The sequence below is a fragment of the Salvelinus fontinalis genome, chromosome 8, assembly GCF_029448725.1.
Source record: "Salvelinus fontinalis isolate EN_2023a chromosome 8, ASM2944872v1, whole genome shotgun sequence".
Taxonomy (NCBI): Eukaryota; Metazoa; Chordata; class Actinopteri; order Salmoniformes; family Salmonidae; genus Salvelinus; species Salvelinus fontinalis.
In genome coordinates, this window is record NC_074672.1 from 16111791 (window position 1) to 16131408 (window position 19618).

General features: G+C 44.0%; 1 protein-coding gene across 6 annotated transcripts in view; it reads left to right on the top strand.

The window, feature by feature from the left end:
* The window catches only part of LOC129860693 (rap guanine nucleotide exchange factor 3-like), a 48032-nt gene that overhangs the window by 4139 nt on the left and 24275 nt on the right, over window positions 1–19618 (top strand). For 3 of the 6 annotated variants that reach the window (XM_055931360.1, XM_055931354.1, XM_055931358.1), the window contains exons 2-3: window positions 2269–2354; window positions 15513–15557. In XM_055931360.1, coding sequence (XP_055787335.1) covers window positions 2269–2354; window positions 15513–15557 — 131 coding nt within the window. Of the gene's footprint in view, window positions 1–2; window positions 294–2268; window positions 2355–11145; window positions 11826–15512; window positions 15558–19618 lie in introns of those variants that run through there. The other 3 variants (XM_055931357.1, XM_055931355.1, XM_055931359.1) reach the window with 3 other exon arrangements.

Here is a 19618-nt window from a genome sequence, read left to right on the forward strand (position 1 = left end):
GCACGTGTTATTCCTTATCGAACAAACTGACGTGTTGACATTCCCTGAGGAGGTCATACAAATGAAAACTGGATTCCTTCTTCACTATGAGCATTCTTAAACTGGCATCTTGATGTCCCTGGAAGACAAACACTAGAGCCTCACTCAGCCTTCCTTAGCTTGTTCTGTGTATGTCTCTGCCGGAGACTGTACTTTTAGTTTATTTGTTTTTTTGTTTGGAAATTTTTGATGTTCTCCAAGCAGGATCACAGATAGACAAAATATTCTTCACAGTCCTCAGGAAGACATATTTGGTAAGAAATTGTTGTTGCCTGCTTTCAGGTGGATTGTTTTCGTCAGAACTACAGGGAGAGGTTTCTTAGCCCGCTTTGAAGGGTTGCAACATTTCACGTAGACTACTGGTTTTTAATGGGTGCTATTTTCGGGTCAGATGTTTGTTGTACTAGGCAGCACACTGTGTTTTGTGAATACCTTTAACTTTCTCACCTACAGTCTAGGGAGAAGATGATGAGGAGAGGTGATATCCGCAACGGAAAAATACTTTGACAAAAAACAACAGGTGTCTGGGTCGAGATAAAGAAGCTGAGACACCCTGAGATATTTCGCCTTTCAGATAAACTCTATCTCTTCTCAAGGTCCAGGGTATATCTCCTCAGTGGCTATATAGAATGACACAAGACAGAGTAGTAACTGAGGCAGCTTAGTAACTAGAAAGAAGCGGAGAGCATGAGCTGTGACACCGTCAGTGGGGTCAGCCCAGGAAGGGCATCTCTCTGCTGGAACAATGGCTGGGATCTAAACAAGATGAGAATCATGAAATGACCACATTACTTTGTGCTACTGTAGGTGGGAGAGAGCAAGTGTGTGTTTGAAATGTCACTCTATTTCCTACATAGTGCCCTACTTTTGACCAGAGCCCTATGCCGGCCCTGGTCAAAAGTAGTGCACTATATAGGGAATAGGGTGCCATTTAGGACGGAGACCAAGGGTCAAGGGTCTGTCCAGCCTGACATTATACTGATTTACACTACCGTTCAAAAGTTTGGGGTCACTTAGAAATGTCCTTGTTTTCCATGAAAACATACATGAAATGAGTTGCAAAATGAATAGGAAATATAGTCAAGATGTTGACAAGTTTAGAAATAATGATTTTTAATTTAAATAATAATTGTGTCCTTCAAACTTTGCTTTCGTCAAATAATTCTCAATTTGCAGCAATTACAGCCTTGCAGACCTTTGTCATTCTAGTTGTCAACTTGTTGAGGTAATCTGAAGAGATTTCACCCCATAGTTCCAGAAGCACCTTCCACAAGTTGGATTGGCTTGATGGGCATTTTTTACGTACCAACGGTCAAGCTGCTCCCACAACAGCTCAATAGGGTTGAGATCCGGTGACTGTGCTGGCCTTTCCTCTGTCCAGTATCTGTGTTCTTTTTGCGTGTACTATTTAATGAAGCTGCCAGTTGAGGACTTTTGACTTTCTCAAACTAGATAGACACTCTAATGTACTTGTCCTCTTGCTCAGTTGTGCACCGGGGCCTCCCACTCCTCTTTATATTCTGGTTAGAGCCAGTTTGCGCTGTTCTGTGAAGGGAGTAGTACACAGTGTTGTACGAGATCTTTAGTTTCTTGGCAGTTTCTTACATGGAATAGCCTTAATATCTCAGAACAATAGTAGACTGACAAGTTTCAGAAGAAAGTTATTTGTTTCTGGCCATTTTGAGCCTGTAATCAAACCCACGAATGCTGATGCTCCAGATACTCAACTAGTCTAAAGAAGGCCAGTTTTATTGCTTCTTTAAATCAGAACAACAGTTTTCAGCTGTGCTAACATAATTAAAAAAGGGTTTTCTAATGATCAATTAGCCTTTTAAAATTATGAACTTGGATTAGCTAACACAACATGCCATTGGAACACAGGAGTGATGGTTGCTGATAATGGGCCTCTGTACGTCTATGTAGATATTCCATAAAAAATCTGCCGTTTCCAGTAACAATAGTAATTTACAACATTAACAATGTCTACACTGTATTTATAACCAATTTGAAGTTATTTAATGAACAGAGATGTTTTGCTTTTCTTTCAAAAACAAGGAAATTGACCCCAAACATTTGAACGGTACTGTACATCTCCTGAAACTGCCCTCCAGGACAGGGCATGACAGAAAAACAGAACCAAACTTATTGTGTTTCCACAGAACATTACTAGAGGAAAATGTATAGGAAAATACCTTAAATTGTTTTTCCTCGCTCTTCTCTTTCACCTAGCAACGGCTTCAGCCATGTTCTCCATGGATACCTTCTTCAAATCTATCTTGTTGCCGTCCAGACGGATAACACCAGAGGAGGGGGAAGTAAGTTATCTGTTTACACATCAGATCACCAAGACAACCACGAGTTCTCCTTCTTCATAATACAAACATGAACATCTTTAAAAGAAGGATAGAGTGTTATCTGAATTGTGAGGAAAGAGTTGGAGTGTTGAATTCACTATCGTGTAATTTGCCACTTTTACAATTCAACTTTTTTTGTTTGTTTAAATCAAGCATTAAATGTCCACAAAGAGACATGACTTGGATACACTGTAATGTTTTACAGACACTGTATGATGACATGCATATTTGAATACCATTACGCACTTAATAATTAGGCTACAGGTAATTCCGGTTCAACGGGTTGTGTGCTGGGTTTCAAGAAAGGTCTGTGAAACCCACATGACTAATCACACCAAACTTCGAAATAGTTAATAAGACTTCGTAGCAGAGTTGTTCTATGTAGGATGTATAGGTGGAGAATCACTCTTGCTGTCCGTACTGTAACTATGTTATGCCTCTCCTGTTGTTTTTGTCTGTCCCTGGTCTGAGGCAGTTTATCTGTCTGTGTCCACGTGTCTGTAGCCTACTGCATGGTTAGACAGACAGCTGGGGTCACTGATAAGTTTCCACACACCCCAATCCTACGCACACGCAGGCAGACAGACACGCAGACATGCAGACACACACGCACACACAGAAAGGGGGAAAGAGAGAGAGAGTGAGAGAGAGAGGGAGGGGGAGAGAGATTGAGAGAGAGAGAGAGAGAGAGAGGGAGGGGGAGAGAGATTGAGAGAGAGAGAGAGAGAGAGAGAGAGAGAGAGAGAGAAAGAGAGAGAGAGAGAGAGAGAGAGAGAGAGAGAGAGAGAGACTTTGCAAAGCAAAAATAACCCCAAAATAACTCAAAAATAACCCATAAATCAGTAGGAAACTACCTCTATACAAACAAAAAAAATTGGGTTCCTCAAGCGTTCTTTGGGAAGGTGATGGATACTGACCCAAATAACCCTTTGAGCCCTTCAATGGTTATTTGCAGTTTAAAAAATTGTTCTTTCCTCTTTTAGCGATAATTAAAATGTATGGCCGGTGGGTCATTCTAATATTTTGGGACTTGGTTTTCTCACAGCTCTTTTTGTGCAACGTGAGCCATTCCAGTTGATCTAATCTGTTGTGTTATGCTATTAGATGTTACATATGACTATGGTCAGTGAAGGTGTCTTGTGAGAATGGATAATTAAGTCAGTAGTTCTCAATTTTCTCCTCAGGAATCCCCAGACGTACCAAAGCTAGCATTCCTGACAAAACTTGTTCATAAAAATAATAATAAAACCAATGGAATTATAACAATTTAATATGGCTATTAAACCAGAGTAAGAAACACTGTATGGTTCTAAAAAATAACCTTTGTAGAACCATTCATTTTTTTTCTATAATATAGCTCCGAAAAGGGTTCACTCTAAGACGTTTCTGTAATTCCAACAGTGAAACACGGTAGAATGCACAGTAAAATTGTAACAGTCCTGACCTGTTTTATGTTGTTTTTATGTGTTTATGGTCAGGGCATGTGTTTTGGGTGGGCAGTCTATGTTATCTGTTTCTATGTTGGTTTTGGGTTACCTGGTATGGCTCTTGATTAGAGGCAGGTGGTTTGCGTTTTCCTCTAATTAAGAGTCATATTTAGGTAGGGCGTTCTCACTGTTTGTTTGTGGGTGATTGTCTCCTGTGATGTCTCTCGTGTTCGATGTATTTTCACATATGGGACTGTTTGGCTGTTCATTACGTTTCGATGTCGTCTGTTTCCTGTTCGTGAGTTTACGTTCAGCTATGTAAGTTTATGTTCAGGGTTCGTTCTACGTCGTTTTGTTATTTTGTAAGTTTGTTAAAGTGTTTGTTTTCGTGTTGCCATCTTCATCGTTGTTATAAAATAAAAGATGGCTTATTTCCCGCAAACCGCATTTTGGTCTGAAGATCCTTCTCTCCTCACCTCGTCCGAGGATGAGGAGAGCGACAGCCTTAACAGAATCACCCACCACGCTAAGACCAAGCGGTATGGGAATGCTCTACGGAGCAACAAGGACTTCTGGACTTGGGAGGAGATCCTGGACGGTAGAGGTCCTTGGGCTCAACCAGGGGAATATCGCCGTCCAAAGGAGGAGTTGGAAGCAGCGAAGGCTGAGAGGCGCTGGTATGAGGAGGCAGCGCGACGACGCGGTTGGGAGCCCGTGAGTCAGACCAAAAAATTTCTTGGGGGGGGGCACACGAGGAGTGTGGCAAAGCCGGGTAGGATACCCGAGCCTACTCCCCGTGCTTACCGTGGAGGTAGAAGGCGTCGTACTGGTAAGACACCGTGTTATGCGGTAAAGCGCACGGTGTCCCCAGTACGCGTGCTTAGCCCAGTGCGGGCTATTCCACCTTGCCGCACTGGGAGGGCTAGGTTGGGCATCGAGCCGGATGTCATGAAGCCGGCCCAACGTATCTGGCCTCCAGTACGTCTCCTCGGGCCGGCGTACATGGCACCAGCCTTACAGGTGGTGTCCCCGGTTCGCCTGCATAGGCCAGTGCGGGCTATTCCACCTCGCTGCACTGGCAGGGCTACGGGGATCATTCAACCTGGTAGGGTTGGGGAGGCTCGGTGCTCAAGAGCACGTGTCCTCCTTCACGGTCCGGTAGACCCGGTGCCACCTCCATGTACCAGTCCTCCGGTGGCAGCCCCCCGTACCAGGCTGTCTCTCCGGGTTCTCTCTCCTGCTGTTTCCTCCTCTCCAGCGCAGCCAGTGCCTAGACCACGCACCAGGCTGTCTCTCCTTCTCCTTCCTACAGAGCCATCCGTCTCCCCAGCGCCATCTGAGCCATCCGTCTCCCCAGCGCCATCTGAGCCAGCCGTCTCCCCAGCGCCATCTGAGCCATCCGTCTCCCCAGCGCCATCTGAGCCATCCGTCTCCCCAGCGCCGTATGAGCCATCCGTCTGCCATGAGCCTGCAAAGCCGCCCGTCTGTCATGAGCCTGCAAAGCCGCCCGTCTGTCATGAGCCTGCAAAGCCGCCCGTCTGCCATGAGCCTACAGAGCCGTCCGCCAGACAGGAGCCGCTAGAGCCGCCCGCCAGACAGGAGCCGCTAGAGCCGCCCGCCAGACAGGATCTGCCAGAGCCGCCAACCAGACAGGATCTGCCAGAGCCGCCAACCAGACAGGATCTGCCAGAGCCGCCAACCAGACAGGATCTGCCAGAGCCGCCAACCAGACAGGATCTGCCAGAGCCGCCAACCAGACAGGATCTGCCAGAGTCGTCCTGCCATGACCAGCCAGAGTCGTCCTGCCATGACCAGCCAGAGTCGTTCTGCCATGACCAGCCAGAGTCGTCCTGCCATGACCAGCCAGAGTCGTCCTGCCAGGACCAGCCAGAGTCGTCCTGCCAGGACCAGCCAGAGTCATCCTGCCAGGACCAGCCAGAGCCGTCCAGCCAGGACCTGCCAGAGCCGTCCAGCCAGGACCTGCCAGAGCCGTCCAGCCAGGACCTGCCAGAGCCGTCCAGCCAGGACCTGCCAGAGCCGTCCTGCTATGACCTGCCAGAGCCGTCCAGCCAGGACCTGCCAGAGCCGTCCAGCCAGGACCTGCCAGAGCCGTCCAGCCAGGATCTGCCAGAGCCGTCCAGCCAGGACCTGCCAGAGCCGTCCAGCCAGGACCTGCCAGAGCCGTCCAGCCAGGACCTGCCAGAGCCGTCCAGCCAGGACCTGCCAGAGCCGTCCAGCCAGGACCTGCCAGAGCCGTCCAAACAGGACCTGCCAGAGTCCCTCAGCCAGGACCTGCCAGAGTCCTTCAGCCGGGATCTGCCCCTTGTCCCGGTGCTGCCCCTTGTCCCGGTGCTGCCCCTTGTCCCGGTGCTGCCCCTTGTCCCGGTGCTGCCCCTTGTCCCGGTGCTGCCCCTTGTCCCGGTGCTGCCCCTTGTCCCGGTGCTGCCCCTTGTCCCGGTGCTGCCCCTTGTCCCGGTGCTGCCCCTTGTCCCGGTGCTGCCCCTTATTCCGGTGCTGGTCCTTATCCTGGTGCTGCCCCTTGTTCCGGTGCTGCCCCTTGTCCCGGTGCTACCCCTTGTCCCGGTGCTGCCCCTTGTCCCGGTGCTGGCCGTTTATTTAGGGGAAGGTAGTTTTAGGGTGGTCAGTGGAAGGGGTAGACAGAAGAGGGGAGTGACTATGGTGGTGTGGGGAGAGCGTCCAGAGCCGGAGCCACCACCGTGGTCAACTGCCCACCCAGACCCTCCCCTGGACTTTGTGCTGGTGCGCCCGGCGTTCGCACCTTGAGGGGGGGGTTCTGTAACAGTCCTGACCTGTTTTATGTTGTTTTTATGTGTTTATGGTCAGGGCATGTGTTTTGGGTGGGCAGTCTATGTTATCTGTTTCTATGTTGGTTTTGGGTTACCTGGTATGGCTCTTGATTAGAGGCAGGTGGTTTGCGTTTTCCTCTAATTAAGAGTCATATTTAGGTAGGGCGTTCTCACTGTTTGTTTGTGGGTGATTGTCTCCTGTGATGTCTCTCGTGTTCGATGTATTTTCACATATGGGACTGTTTGGCTGTTCATTACGTTTCGATGTCGTCTGTTTCCTGTTCGTGAGTTTACGTTCAGTTATGTAAGTTTATGTTCAGGGTTCGTTCTACGTCGTTTTGTTATTTTGTAAGTTTGTTAAAGTGTTTGTTTTCGTGTTGCCATCTTCATCGTTGTTATAAAATAAAAGATGGCTTATTTCCCGCAAACCGCATTTTGGTCTGAAGATCCTTCTCTCCTCACCTCGTCCGAGGATGAGGAGAGCGACAGCCTTAACAAAAATACCTTCATTGTATTTTACATAATTAATTATGGTGCATTGTGGGAAGATGTTGTGGGCGAGGAAGTTTCGGGCTCATTAACATTTTTTAAGGTGTGCCTTGTAAGAGGCTATATTTGTTGCACCCGTGAGAGGAAATGATTTACCCTCACAGAATATAAACTCAGCAATAACAACAAAAACATCCCTTTTTCAGGACCCTGTCTTTCAAAGATAATTTGAAAATCCAAATAACTTCATTGTAAAGGGTTTAAACACAGTTTCCCAATGCTTGTTCAATGAACCATAAACAATTAATGAACATGCACCTGTGGAACGGTCGTTAAGACACTAACAGCTTACAGACGGTTGGCGATTAAGGTCACAGTTATGAAAACTTAAGACACTAAAGAGGCCTTTATACTGACTCTGAAAAACACCAAAAGAAAGATGCCCAGGGTCCCTGCTCATCTGCGTGAACGTGCCTTAGGCATGCTGCAAGGAGGCATGAGGACTGCAGATGTGGCCAGGGCAATAAATTCCAATGTCCGTATTGTGAGACGCCTAAGACAGCGCTACAGGGAGACAGGACGTACAGCTGATCGTCCACGCAGGGGCAGACCACGTGTAACAACACCTCCGCAGGATCGGTAAATCCGAACATCACACCTACGGTACAGGTATAGGATGGCAACAATAACTGCCCAAGTTACACCAGGAATGCACAATCCCTCCATCAGTGCTCAGACTGTCCGCAATAGGCCGAGAGAGGCTGGACTGAGGGCTTGTAGGCCTGTTGTAAGGCAGGTCCTCACCAGACATCCCCGGCAACAATATCGCCTATGGGCACAAATCCACCATCGCTGGACCAGACAGGACTGGCAAAAAGTGCTCTTCACTGACGAGTCATGGTTTTGTCTCACCAGGGATGATGGTCGGATTTGTGTTTATCGTGGAAGGAATGAGCGTTACACCGAGGCCTGTACTCTGGAGCGGGATCGATTTGGAGATGGAGGGTCAGTCATGGTCTGGGGCGCTGTGTCACAGCATCATCAGACTGAGCTTGTTGTCATTGCAGGCAATCTCAACGCTGTGGGTTACAGGGAAGACATCCTCCTCCCTCATTTGGTACCCTTCCTGCAGGCTCATCCTGACATGACCCTCCAGCATGACAATGCTCGTTCTGTGTGTGATTTCCTGCAAGACAGGAATGTCAGTGTTCTGCCATGGCCAGCGAAGAGCCCAGATCTCAATCCCATTGAGCACGTCTGGGACCTGTTGGATCGGAGGGAGAGAGCTAGGGCCATTCCCCCCAGAAATGTCAAGGAACTTGGAGGGGCCTTGGTGGAAGAGTGGGGTAACATCTCACAGCAACAACCGGCAAATCTGGTGCAGTCCATGAGGAAGTGATGCACTGCAGTACTTAATGCAGCTGGTGGCCACACCAGATACTGACTGTTACTTTTGATTTTGATCCCTCCCCTTTGTTCAGGGGCACATTATTCCATTTCTGTTAGTCACATGTCTGTAGAACTTGTTCAGTGTATGTCTGTTGTTGAATCTTATGTTCATACAAATATTTACACATGTTAAGTTTGCGGAAAATAAACGCAGTTGACAGTGAGAGGACATTTCCTTTTTTGCCGAGTTTAGTAATATACTGTATTTTAGGAATTCTATAAACCTTATTCTGAAAATCTACAGTAATTTGCAGGCCAATTGCTGCCAGTAATTTACTGTAAATCAGTTCCTTACTGCATTTTTGTAGTGCCAAAAACCTTTGCAAATCTAGTGGTTATGTGGTATTGTTGTTTCTGATTAACATATTTTGAGGTGTGTCTTGTAAGAGGCCCTATTTGTTGCACCCGCTGTATGAATTTTACTGATATGTGGTAGTGGCTCCCTAACAATTGAATGTCTATAGAGGACAGATCAGAGTGACAGGAAGGTTTAAACCTGTGTTGACTGGCTAGCCATGTCCTTTTGATCTGTTTTTGCCCTGTCGTCACTGTCACTTTAGAAGCCTTTGTTAAGGCCTAAATTGCAAGTGATATAAAACACCAAATAGCAGTTGATATTCTGTAATATAGAATTACTTATTCATTATTAGCAACTGCGTAAAAGTTTTTCAATACAATTCAACAATAAAGTGCTGTTTTTCTGTATATTTAATGCAGCATACTGTAAATTATGGTGCATTGTGGAAAATATTCTGGGAGGGGAAGAATTTCAGGTGTGCCTTGTACTATATTTGTTGTACCCGTTAGTGAGAGCCCTGTACCAATTTAAGTGATATGTGGTAGTAGTTCTCAAACAATTAAATGTCTATAGGGGACAAATGAGAGTGAAAGAGAGTCCTAAACCATTAATGGTTGACTATTTAATCATGTGCATTTGATATCTTTTGCCCTGCAATCACGACCAGTTTTGAAGCCTTTGTTAAGGCCCCAAGAAGGGAAAGTGATATAAAACACCTAGTATTCATTAATATTCTGTAATATACAAATGCCTAGCAGCCAACCTGCATGCTCCAATCCCTTGTAAAATACTATAAAAATAACTTTCTTACATTTTATTAGTCATTACTTTGACGTTATAGTAATTTAGAGGAAGCAGATATCAAGGTACGGTGAATATCTCAGTAAGGTATTGTCACGATCAGAGCTAGTCAGAGCTATATCATAAGATACCTTGTTGTAATTAGAATTATTTTGAAGACCAGTGTATCCTCAGGAGGCTGAAGAAATTTGGCTTGGCCCCTAAGACCCGTAGAAACTTTTACAGATGGACAATTTAGATCATCTTGTTGGGCTGTATCATCGCCTGGTACGGAAACTGCACCGTCCGCAACCACAGGGCTCTCCAGAAGGTGGTATGGTCTGCCCAACGCATCACTGGGGGCATACTGCCTAACCTCCAGGACAACTACAGCATCCGATGTCACAGGAAGGCCAAAAATGTGAAAATGAAAACTTGCAAAGAGCATTGGGTAATATGGGTAATTACAGTAATATGCTGTAATTGTAATTTGTACTGTAAATTAGATTACAGTAACTGACTTGGTACTGTAAATGAGATTTCGGTAACATTTGTGGTACCGTAAAATGGATTACAGTAGCTGTACTGTAAATGAAATTACAGTAACTGACTGGCCAATTGCTGCCAGTAAGTTACTGTACATTTTAAAGGAGATGTTTTAGTGTTGTAACCATAGTGGAACCCTTTTTTGTATTATATAGATCCTTAGGATAGGGTTATTTTTAGCACCATAGAGGTTCCATTTAGAACCTTATGAGCATGACTCTTTATAGAACCTTAAAAAAAGGTTCCACATTGCACTAAAAAGGGCTCCGCTATGGTAGCAAGCCAAATAACCCTTATTTGGCACTATATAGAACCATTTGTTTTTAGTGTGTACCTCTACCTCCAATCAAAGTGTTTTTGCACCAGTAACTCCTGATGTACAGGTGCTGCTATCTGGACAGGATAATTTTGTAGTCTGCCCACAGTACTGGCCTGGAACATTATGAACACTTATATTTGATATACTTATCGTTGACTCAATCTCATCTACCAAACTCAGGCCAAATACAGAGTGCTGGAGTTGCTGGAGCTCCCTCAACATATTGTGGTGTGGAATCAGATAGGCCTGCCCTACAAAATGTTAGAAACATATTGTAATGACCCGGCTGGGTCATAAAAGGAAAAGAGACGGACTCTAGGTGTGCAGGTCAGAACACAGGTTTATTCCTAAACTGGGCTATTGTTCAGGCCACAGCCCACGCCGCTAATGCCGAACATACACAATTATACCATGTCGAGTTAAGGGTCACTCTCATAGGAACAGATCAAGGCCCCGAACAGAAGAGAGAGAGATGAGACAGTAATCCCTATTTATGCATTTCCAAACCCCGCGGGATTACCCATCATACCCCCCCAAAAAATACGAAATTCCGTTATTAAATTTATGCATTTTTGCAAATCCCACAAAGTTTTCGGCGTTAATTCAATGTCATGTCATCACATTGTTTTGGTTGAAATGACCGTGGGATAGGCCTACAGATGTAGGATATACAAAAAGTTTAGAACACTCCCAAAAGTGTCATCGCAACTGAATGTTGGGAACAAGAACAAGAAAATGGCAATTTTCTGCAGTGAATAGAGAATCAGATCTTTCTGAAGAGGTCGCCGATTTTAATGACTCCGAAATCACTTGACAAGCAGCGGGGACTCATTTGAGAGCAAGTGTGCTTACGCAAAGCTACAATCATGCGCCTGTGCTGAGATAGAGCTGAGGCTGATTGAAAGTGGGTTGGAGTCTCGGTCGAGCAGAGGCAGCAGCCAGCAACGTCGTGTGAGGTGGCAGTGACAGCTGGGTTGAGTTTTGATATAGGCACAGTAGCCTAACAGTCAGGTTGGATACAAATAATATAGACTTGTGGCTTTAGTGACACAAGAGCAACATGTGGCGATTCAACTGGTCGTGCAATGTCCACTGTCGGTATGCTATGTTGTTGTAATGTGGGTCCGGTCTTTGTAACGGGTAGACAGACATGCTTGGTGCTCCCGTCTTCGACATGCGTTATGACCGCAGATCCACTAACCGTGAAAGTTGTTTTGTTTGACTTGAAAAAACATGCATCTGTTCCGGAGTTACAATTATCGAATTTTCCCGGATCATTATTCTGTGGAAACATCGACCATTCAAGGCATCAGTTGGGTATGTTATTATTCTTGCCTAGAATAGCATACCTTTATTTATTTTGTATTTAACCTCTGTTTAACTAGGCAAGTCAGTTAAGAACAAAATCTTATTTACAATGGCGGCCTACAAAACTTACAGTTGTGCACAGGCTAATAGTATACTAATCATCATCACTAGGCTACTTATCATCATTATCTGCAACATCATTCCTTTTTTGTCTTTGCATTGTGCCTATTGTTTAGCTTTGAGATGGTTTGATGATGATCTGAGGATAGTGATGATGATGATGATGATGATGATGATGATGATGATGATGATGATGATAATGAGTGCTCATGGGTCATAATATAATTCTTCATGAAAAACACTTTTTTCTTCAGAAAGTAAAGTATGACCTTGACTGAAAATATTCTCAAAATAGTCACACCCATGGCAGTTTGATACAATGTTTTCACAGCAAAATAGGCCATCAATAAATGATATAGCCTATCACGTGGACATGTTTTGAGAGTGAGACTCACGTTCTAGGTAGAAATGAAGCACCACTGTACTTGATAAAAAGAATGTGGTGGGAGGTAGAACAATCTCTACAGAAAGTCTGATTGTGGCTGGACGCATGTCACAGTCATGCTCTGTCTCGCTGCCTTTCGCACACACTGCACACTTCACTAATCAGTTACTATAAGCACTACAAGAGGAGGGAAGACGGGTCACACTTGAAAACACTGCAACACTTCAGCATAAAAGTTTACGTCACCTTATGTGATTGTGTCTCTGTATTAGTGTCTGCGTGGTGAGATGTGTGGGTGGTGTGCACTGCAGAGGTGTAGAGTGAATGGGGCTGTGGAGTCAGACAATGTGTTGGTGGAAGAAGTGAGGGGGGGGGGGTGCTCACCACATCCACTGTGACACAGTCTGTATGTGTCTCCAAAATAAAAGCAGCTTCCTGCGTTGCATGTGAGAATGTGGAGAAGGGTCAGACTGACACGGGGACTTCTCTGTAGTCTTGGGTGTGGGGCAGAGGAGAGGAAGGTAGCGGAGACACAGACCTTTTTTTTTTATTACTCTTGTTATTTATAGTGCATTGTTTATTGTTCACCTCGATCCCCCCATTCAGTTTACATGGTAGACAAGAATGTCTATTTTCCCCTCAGCCACAGGAAGATTCCGAATTGTGCTCCTCAAGAAAGATCTAAATTTGGCTTTGTTATTGAATTGCTCAGGATTATACAAATCTAGAGTTATTCACCTACAGACTTTGTGATTAGCTGAAACTGTGATGACCTGACTATAAAAAGGCAAAAGGTCTTATATATGATCAATAACAGCTTAACAAGCAAAGGTGTCGGATGTCAGTGGACAGTCCATTAAAAAAACACATATATTTGGCAATGTCTATGGAGTAGCCATAACATATTACTGTAGGTAGGACGTCAATGGAAATATTACTTAATACCCTGATCTTGTGTTCACAAGTAACAACTGGATTGGCTGAGAACAAAACAATTAAGATGGTTTAGTAAAGCTTCTAAATATCATATGCGTAGTGAGTTTGTTTATTTGTTTATGTGTATGTTGTACTTCCTCAAGTAGCCTATAGTTGATTAATTAGGACACCCTATGGTGATGATGTTTTAATCTAGCCCATCTGCTTAATGTCCTTAAATCCACATTGACCTAGTCCCTAGAGGTTCAACTACAACTACAACCCCTCTCATAGATAAATAGATCAATGCTTTCATACAAAATCAAATGCTTGATCTTATTCATGTCAATAGCTGTGGGCGCATTGCAAAATATTAAAAGCTAAACATACAATACCCTGTTTTTCGTTTGATATTCGTAAATATACTTATTACATTGATAATACAGTAAGATATGGAAATGTAAAATAATAGACTTCAACTGGAGATTGAGTTCAGTTGGCCTTATTAGAACTGTGGTGCAGTGCTCCATGCCTTAGATGATCAGGCAAACATCATTATTCCTAAAGCATCTGTGGCTCCACGTCATCTTTGTGTCTGTTTGATGATGTGTCTGGAATGCAGAGGCGGCATGCAACAACATTAGACCCAATTAAACTGGCTTCACACTGGGAGCCAGCTAACTCTAGTTCATTAAGACACACATGGCACGTGTGGTCTGATACCACCACTAGTAAGCAATGCAGACAGAGTCATTTTTCTAGAATTAATAGATGGTAATAAGGTCTGTACCCCAATGTCCATGCTTATTGCAATGCATACCAGTGCTGGGGTGGTGGTGGTGGTGACTCCTGGAGATAAACAGTACAAAATTACTCACATTGGTAGAGGTCCTCATATTAAGAGATACATAGCAAGAAGGGCACTTCTTGGTAAGAGGGAAATGGCATCTGGTATTTCCCACTGTATGCCCCATACTGCTGCCAGGCCTTCAACTTTGTTTCCTTGAGTTGTTTTCTAAGATGCAAGGGCTTCTCCAAGGAAAAAAACAAAGTCACTATAGCCTACAGGTGTGTCTGTGTGGTGCTACATTAGGCAAGAAGTGACGCCTCTACAAGCATGGTTTTGCTGCTTTCAGCATGGCAGAGAGAGAGAGCAGAAGCGACAGAACATATGAGAGAGACTTAAGTCTATTTTATAGAGTTGGCTAACAGCTGAAGAGGGCAATGTGCAGTACCTCTGGTTGGGAGCATGTGACAGTGTTGGCAGTAGGACAGACCAGCACAGTTTACTCTGTCAACAGAAGGAAGGGTGGAGAGGTCTCCACGCTAGGAGCCATTGAACACCTGACTTAAGAGAAGAAAAGCAATCTAGTACAATAATAAGAAAAGGGGATAGAGGAAGAATAGTGTATTATTTATTTTCTTGACTGCAAATGGAGCTGAGGGGTAAATGATGTGTTCAAACCATTTTCTTTTTAGCTGCATTTGATACCCAAGTCCAGCACAAGGCCATCAATAGCACTCCCACACAAAGAGAGACGAGACGACAATAACTCGTCAGGTTCCATATTTCTATTTTCCATCATTTGAGCTGGCGATCGCACACCGCGACACAGTGAAAACGTGAGGCCTGTATCTTATATAATCAATTTTCTTCTGAGTGGCCCTCAAGGTAAGGCACTAACCAGTCATGAGTTAACAAGACCTGTAAAGATAGAGGAGAGAATGTTCTGAACAAAACCCTTGTAAATGACTGTGTACTCCGATGACACCTCAGCCAGCGGAGTCCATCCATGTCATGCAACTTAGCAGCTGGTTTGGGAACACATTTAGAGAGGCTGTCAGTGGATCATAAAAGAAGAGTTATAGAACAACAAAAGAGGAAGTGGGAATTAGGCTACAGGATAGTGTTGATGAGTTGAGAGGAGGGTTTGCCCATATATCATCGGGTTTAGGACATATATTGCATGAACCAGTAGACATATAGAAAAAACACACTGAAAACAAACTGAACACAACAGTATGTATCTCATTAGACATTAGAATATTTCACATTCAACCTATCTTTCTGGTCCCACCCAATGGTTTCTGAGAACAACCAGTTTAACTAGTTCTGTTGGAATGCCTATGAGAGGAAGCCATAATATATTATAGGCCTTATTATTCAGCAATGCCTTGATATTATAGGCTTTCTGGACTGGACGTGAACCTCTATGATGGAATAGTGAAATTATGTAATAGTAGGTTATGTTTCTTTCTCTCCCACTTTCCCGTAGACCCCACTGCCAGAGGCCCTTGACACACAGGACACCATGAAGCAGGTACGTGGTATGCCGATCAGGGACAGTGCCACACACCCACCAGGGTTGGGCTCAGTTTGAATTGAAGGCTTATTTTAGTTTACTTCCTGAATTGACTGCCTTCAATTCTAATTGATCCCAACCCTGACACACACAAACACACAGTACAGTAGTACTTCACATCCCTACAGCTAGTCTTAGACCTGAATCAAACTGCTCTGGCTTCTGATTCATCTTTGATGAATCACAATCTTCATGAGAAGAGAACCAACAAGGTCATTGAGTTGACATGTAGGAACATTATTTATGTTGGACATTTTGATCTCACCCTCAAATCATCTGTTACACCATAGAAACACCACAACAGCATAGTAGAAATGGTGAATGGAGGTTCAAGTACAGTAAATAGTAGTTAACCTCTTAAAGCTATAGGTCCTTAGGGTTAAACATTTAGTATTATTAATTTACACCATATTACATCATATAATGCCCCACGTTTTCTACAGTGTGCCATGTGAAATGCTAAGACCTTCAACATACACTTTGCCTCAATACGATGATCCAATGTATGAGCATAATGACATTCTACAACAATTTTAGTAATCTCAATTAAATGTCAACCACAACCTGTTGACATCGGACATGGCCCGGCCTTAAGGCTGTATTTCCAGCAAATTGTTCCTCCTGGGCACTTTTAGCCACTGCGCCAGCCTTTATTGTTGCAGCGTTGGCGTCTTCTGTAACTGCTGAACCTGTTCTTTTTTGAGCTCCTAATATCACTGCTTGAGCAGTAAAAACACATTCCAATCCAGGCGAGCACTGCAGTCACAAGGAGTCTAAAGGACACTCCAAGATCCACAGCTAGCTAACTACCCCCCCCCCCCCCCGCCAGGCCCTCACTACCCCCCCTGCCTGACCAGAGCAGACCCAACCCTCTCACTCCTTTATCTAACTGCTCCTTCAATAGCCCCCTCACAGGAGAAATCAGCCTGATAACGGTGTTGAAATGGAAAGACAAATCTGGCTCCTGACTGGTATTATTTTACCCAATATACATAGACGCAGTCAGTCAGGCACACACACGCTCACATGCGAGCACACACACAGAGACACACACACGCACACACACACAGCCGGTCTCACTTTGATACATCCAGAATCTCCAGGAATAAAAACAGTGGAACAGTGTTCTCTTCTACTCCAGGAAGAATGAAAACACAGTAAAAGATCAATGCCAGTAAATAGGCCTATACAACATTAAAGTTCAGTTCAGGTCTATGTTTTTTCTGCATTGAACATGTAGAGAGTATCTTTAATAAATATCCAGTCAGCCTTGGAATGTTCCTAACTTCCCAAGGGCTTTTTCTGTGTGAGTGCTGTGTGTATTTTGGAAAGGGGAGAGAGGATGCAGGTCTTATAGCTAATGGGAGAACAGTAGCGAGGCTACAGGGAGGTTGGCTTTGTTGGTGCTTCGTTTGGTTGCTAGTTGTTGTTCTTGTTTTTTATGTCTTTGGAGCATGTGTCAAACTCAAGGCCTGCGAGCCGATTCAATCTGGCCCAAGGGTGGTTTGAGTAAAAAAATATGTTTTTTAGTTTTACATTTTTTGGGGGGAGGGGGCACGATCTCAATTGACATTGAAATGACTAAAACCAAATAGAAACTGTAGAAATGATAATTGACCGAATGTTATAGTCCCTTTACTCTGTCCAGCTTGCTAACAGTCATCAAAACTTAAGCTAGACAGTCAGGGAGCATAGAAAGTTCAAAAAGCGATGGCTAGAGAACATTTTTTTCCACATTTTCATGGCAAGGAAATATACAGTGCAGTAGTATTCAGACCCCTTGACTTTTTCCAAATTTTGTTATGTTACAGCCTTATTCTAAAATGGATTCAATCTACACACAATACCCCACATTGACAAAGCAAGAACAGATTTTTAGAAATGTTTGCAAATGAAAAAAAGAAACAGAAATACCTTATTTACATTAGTATTCAGATCCTTTGCTATGAGACTCGAAATTGATCTCCGGTGCATCTTGTTCCCATTGATCATCCTTGAGATGTTTCTACAATTTGATTGGAGTCCACCTGTGGTAAATTCAATTAATTGGACATGATTTGGAAAGGCACACACCTGTCTATATAATGTCCCACAGTTGACAGTGCATGTCAGAGAAAAACCAAGCCATGAGGTCAAAGGAATTGTCTGTAGAGCTCCGAGACATGATTGTGTCGAGGCACAGATCTGGGGAAGGGTACCAAAACATGTCTGCAGCATTGAAGGTCCCCAAGAACACAGTGGCCTTCATCAGTCTTAAATGGAAGAAGTTTGGAACCACCAAGACTCTTCCTAGAGCTGGCCGCCCGGCCAAACTAAGCAATTGAGGGAGAATGGCCTTGGTCAGGGAGGTGACCAAGAACTCGATGGTCACTCTGACAGAGCTCTAGAGTTCCTCTGTGGAGATGGAGAACCTTCCAGAATGACAACCATCTCTGCAGCACTTTACCAATCAGGCCTTTATGGTAGAGTGGCCAGATGGAAGCCACAGTAAAAGGTACATGACAGCCTGCTTGGAGTTTGCCAAAAGGCACCTAACGGACTCTCAGACCACGAGGAACAGGATTCTTTGGTCTGGTGAAACCAATATTGAACTCTTTGGCCTGAATTCCAAGCATCACGTCTGGAGGAAACCTGGCACCATCCCTACGGTGATGCATGGTGGTGGCAGCATCATGCTGTGAGGATGTTTTTCAGCAGAATGGACTGGGAGACTAGTCAATATCGAGAGAAAGATGAAAGGAGCAAAGTACAGAGAGATCCTTGATGAAAACCTGTTCCAGAGCGCTCAGTACCTCAGACTGGGGCGAAGGTTCCCCTTCCAACAGGACAACGACACTAAGCACACAACCAAGTCAACGCAGGAGTGGCTTCGGGACAAGTTTCTGGAAGTCCTTGAATGGCCCAGCCAGAACCTGGACTTGAACCCGATCGAACATCTCTGGAGAGACCTGACTGTTAAAGGCCATCAGACTGTTAAATAGCCATCACTAGCCGGCTACCACCCGGATACTCAACCCTGCACCTTAGAGGCTGCTGCCATATACATAGACTTGGAATCACTGGTCACTTTAATAACGGAACACTAGTCACTTTAACAATGTTTACATACTGCTTTACTCATTTCATATGTATATACTGTATTCTATTATACTGTATTTTAGTCAATGCCACTGACATTGCTCGTTCTAATATTTATATATTTCTTAATTCCAACATTTTACTTTCAATTTGTGTGTATTGTTGTGAATTGGTAGATATTACTGCACTGTTGGAGCTAGGAACACATGCATTTTGCTACACCCGCAATAACATCTGCTAAATATGTGTATGTGACCAATAGAATTTGATTTCATTTAATTTGAAAATAGCTGTGCAGCAATGCTCACCATCCAACCTGACAGAGCTTGAGCGGATCTGCAGAGAAGAATGGAAGAAACTCCCCACATATAGGTGTGCCAAGCTTGTAGCGTCATACCTAAGAAGACTAGAGGCTATAATCACTGCAGAAGGGGCTTCAACAAAGTACTGACTAAAGGTCTGAATACTTATGTAAATGTGATATTTCAGGTTTTTATTTTTAGTAAATTTGCAAAAAATTCTAAAAACTTGTTTTTGCTTTGTCATTATGAGTTGTTGTGTGTAGATTTATGAGGGAACAAAAACTTTTAATCCATTTTAGAATAAGGCTGTAACATTTTTTTTTAAAGTCAATTGGTCTGAATAATTTCCTAATGCACTGTAATTAATTTTAAGTTGGGCCCTCCAGACCTCGTTGAAGACTGAATTTTGCGAGCTGGGAAAATGAGTTTGAGACTCCTGGTTTAGAGATTTGAGATTGTTCTGTTAGTTATCTAATGATGATCAAGATGGTGATTGTGGTTTGGGGTTTGGTGCTACGTATATTCACACAGGTTTAAAAAATAATAATAATCTCATCAATGCCGTCAGGCTTTTTTACCTAAATTGGCACTTCCTGTTTTGAATAAAGGAAAAAAATCCAGTGCTGTAGCTTGGTATTT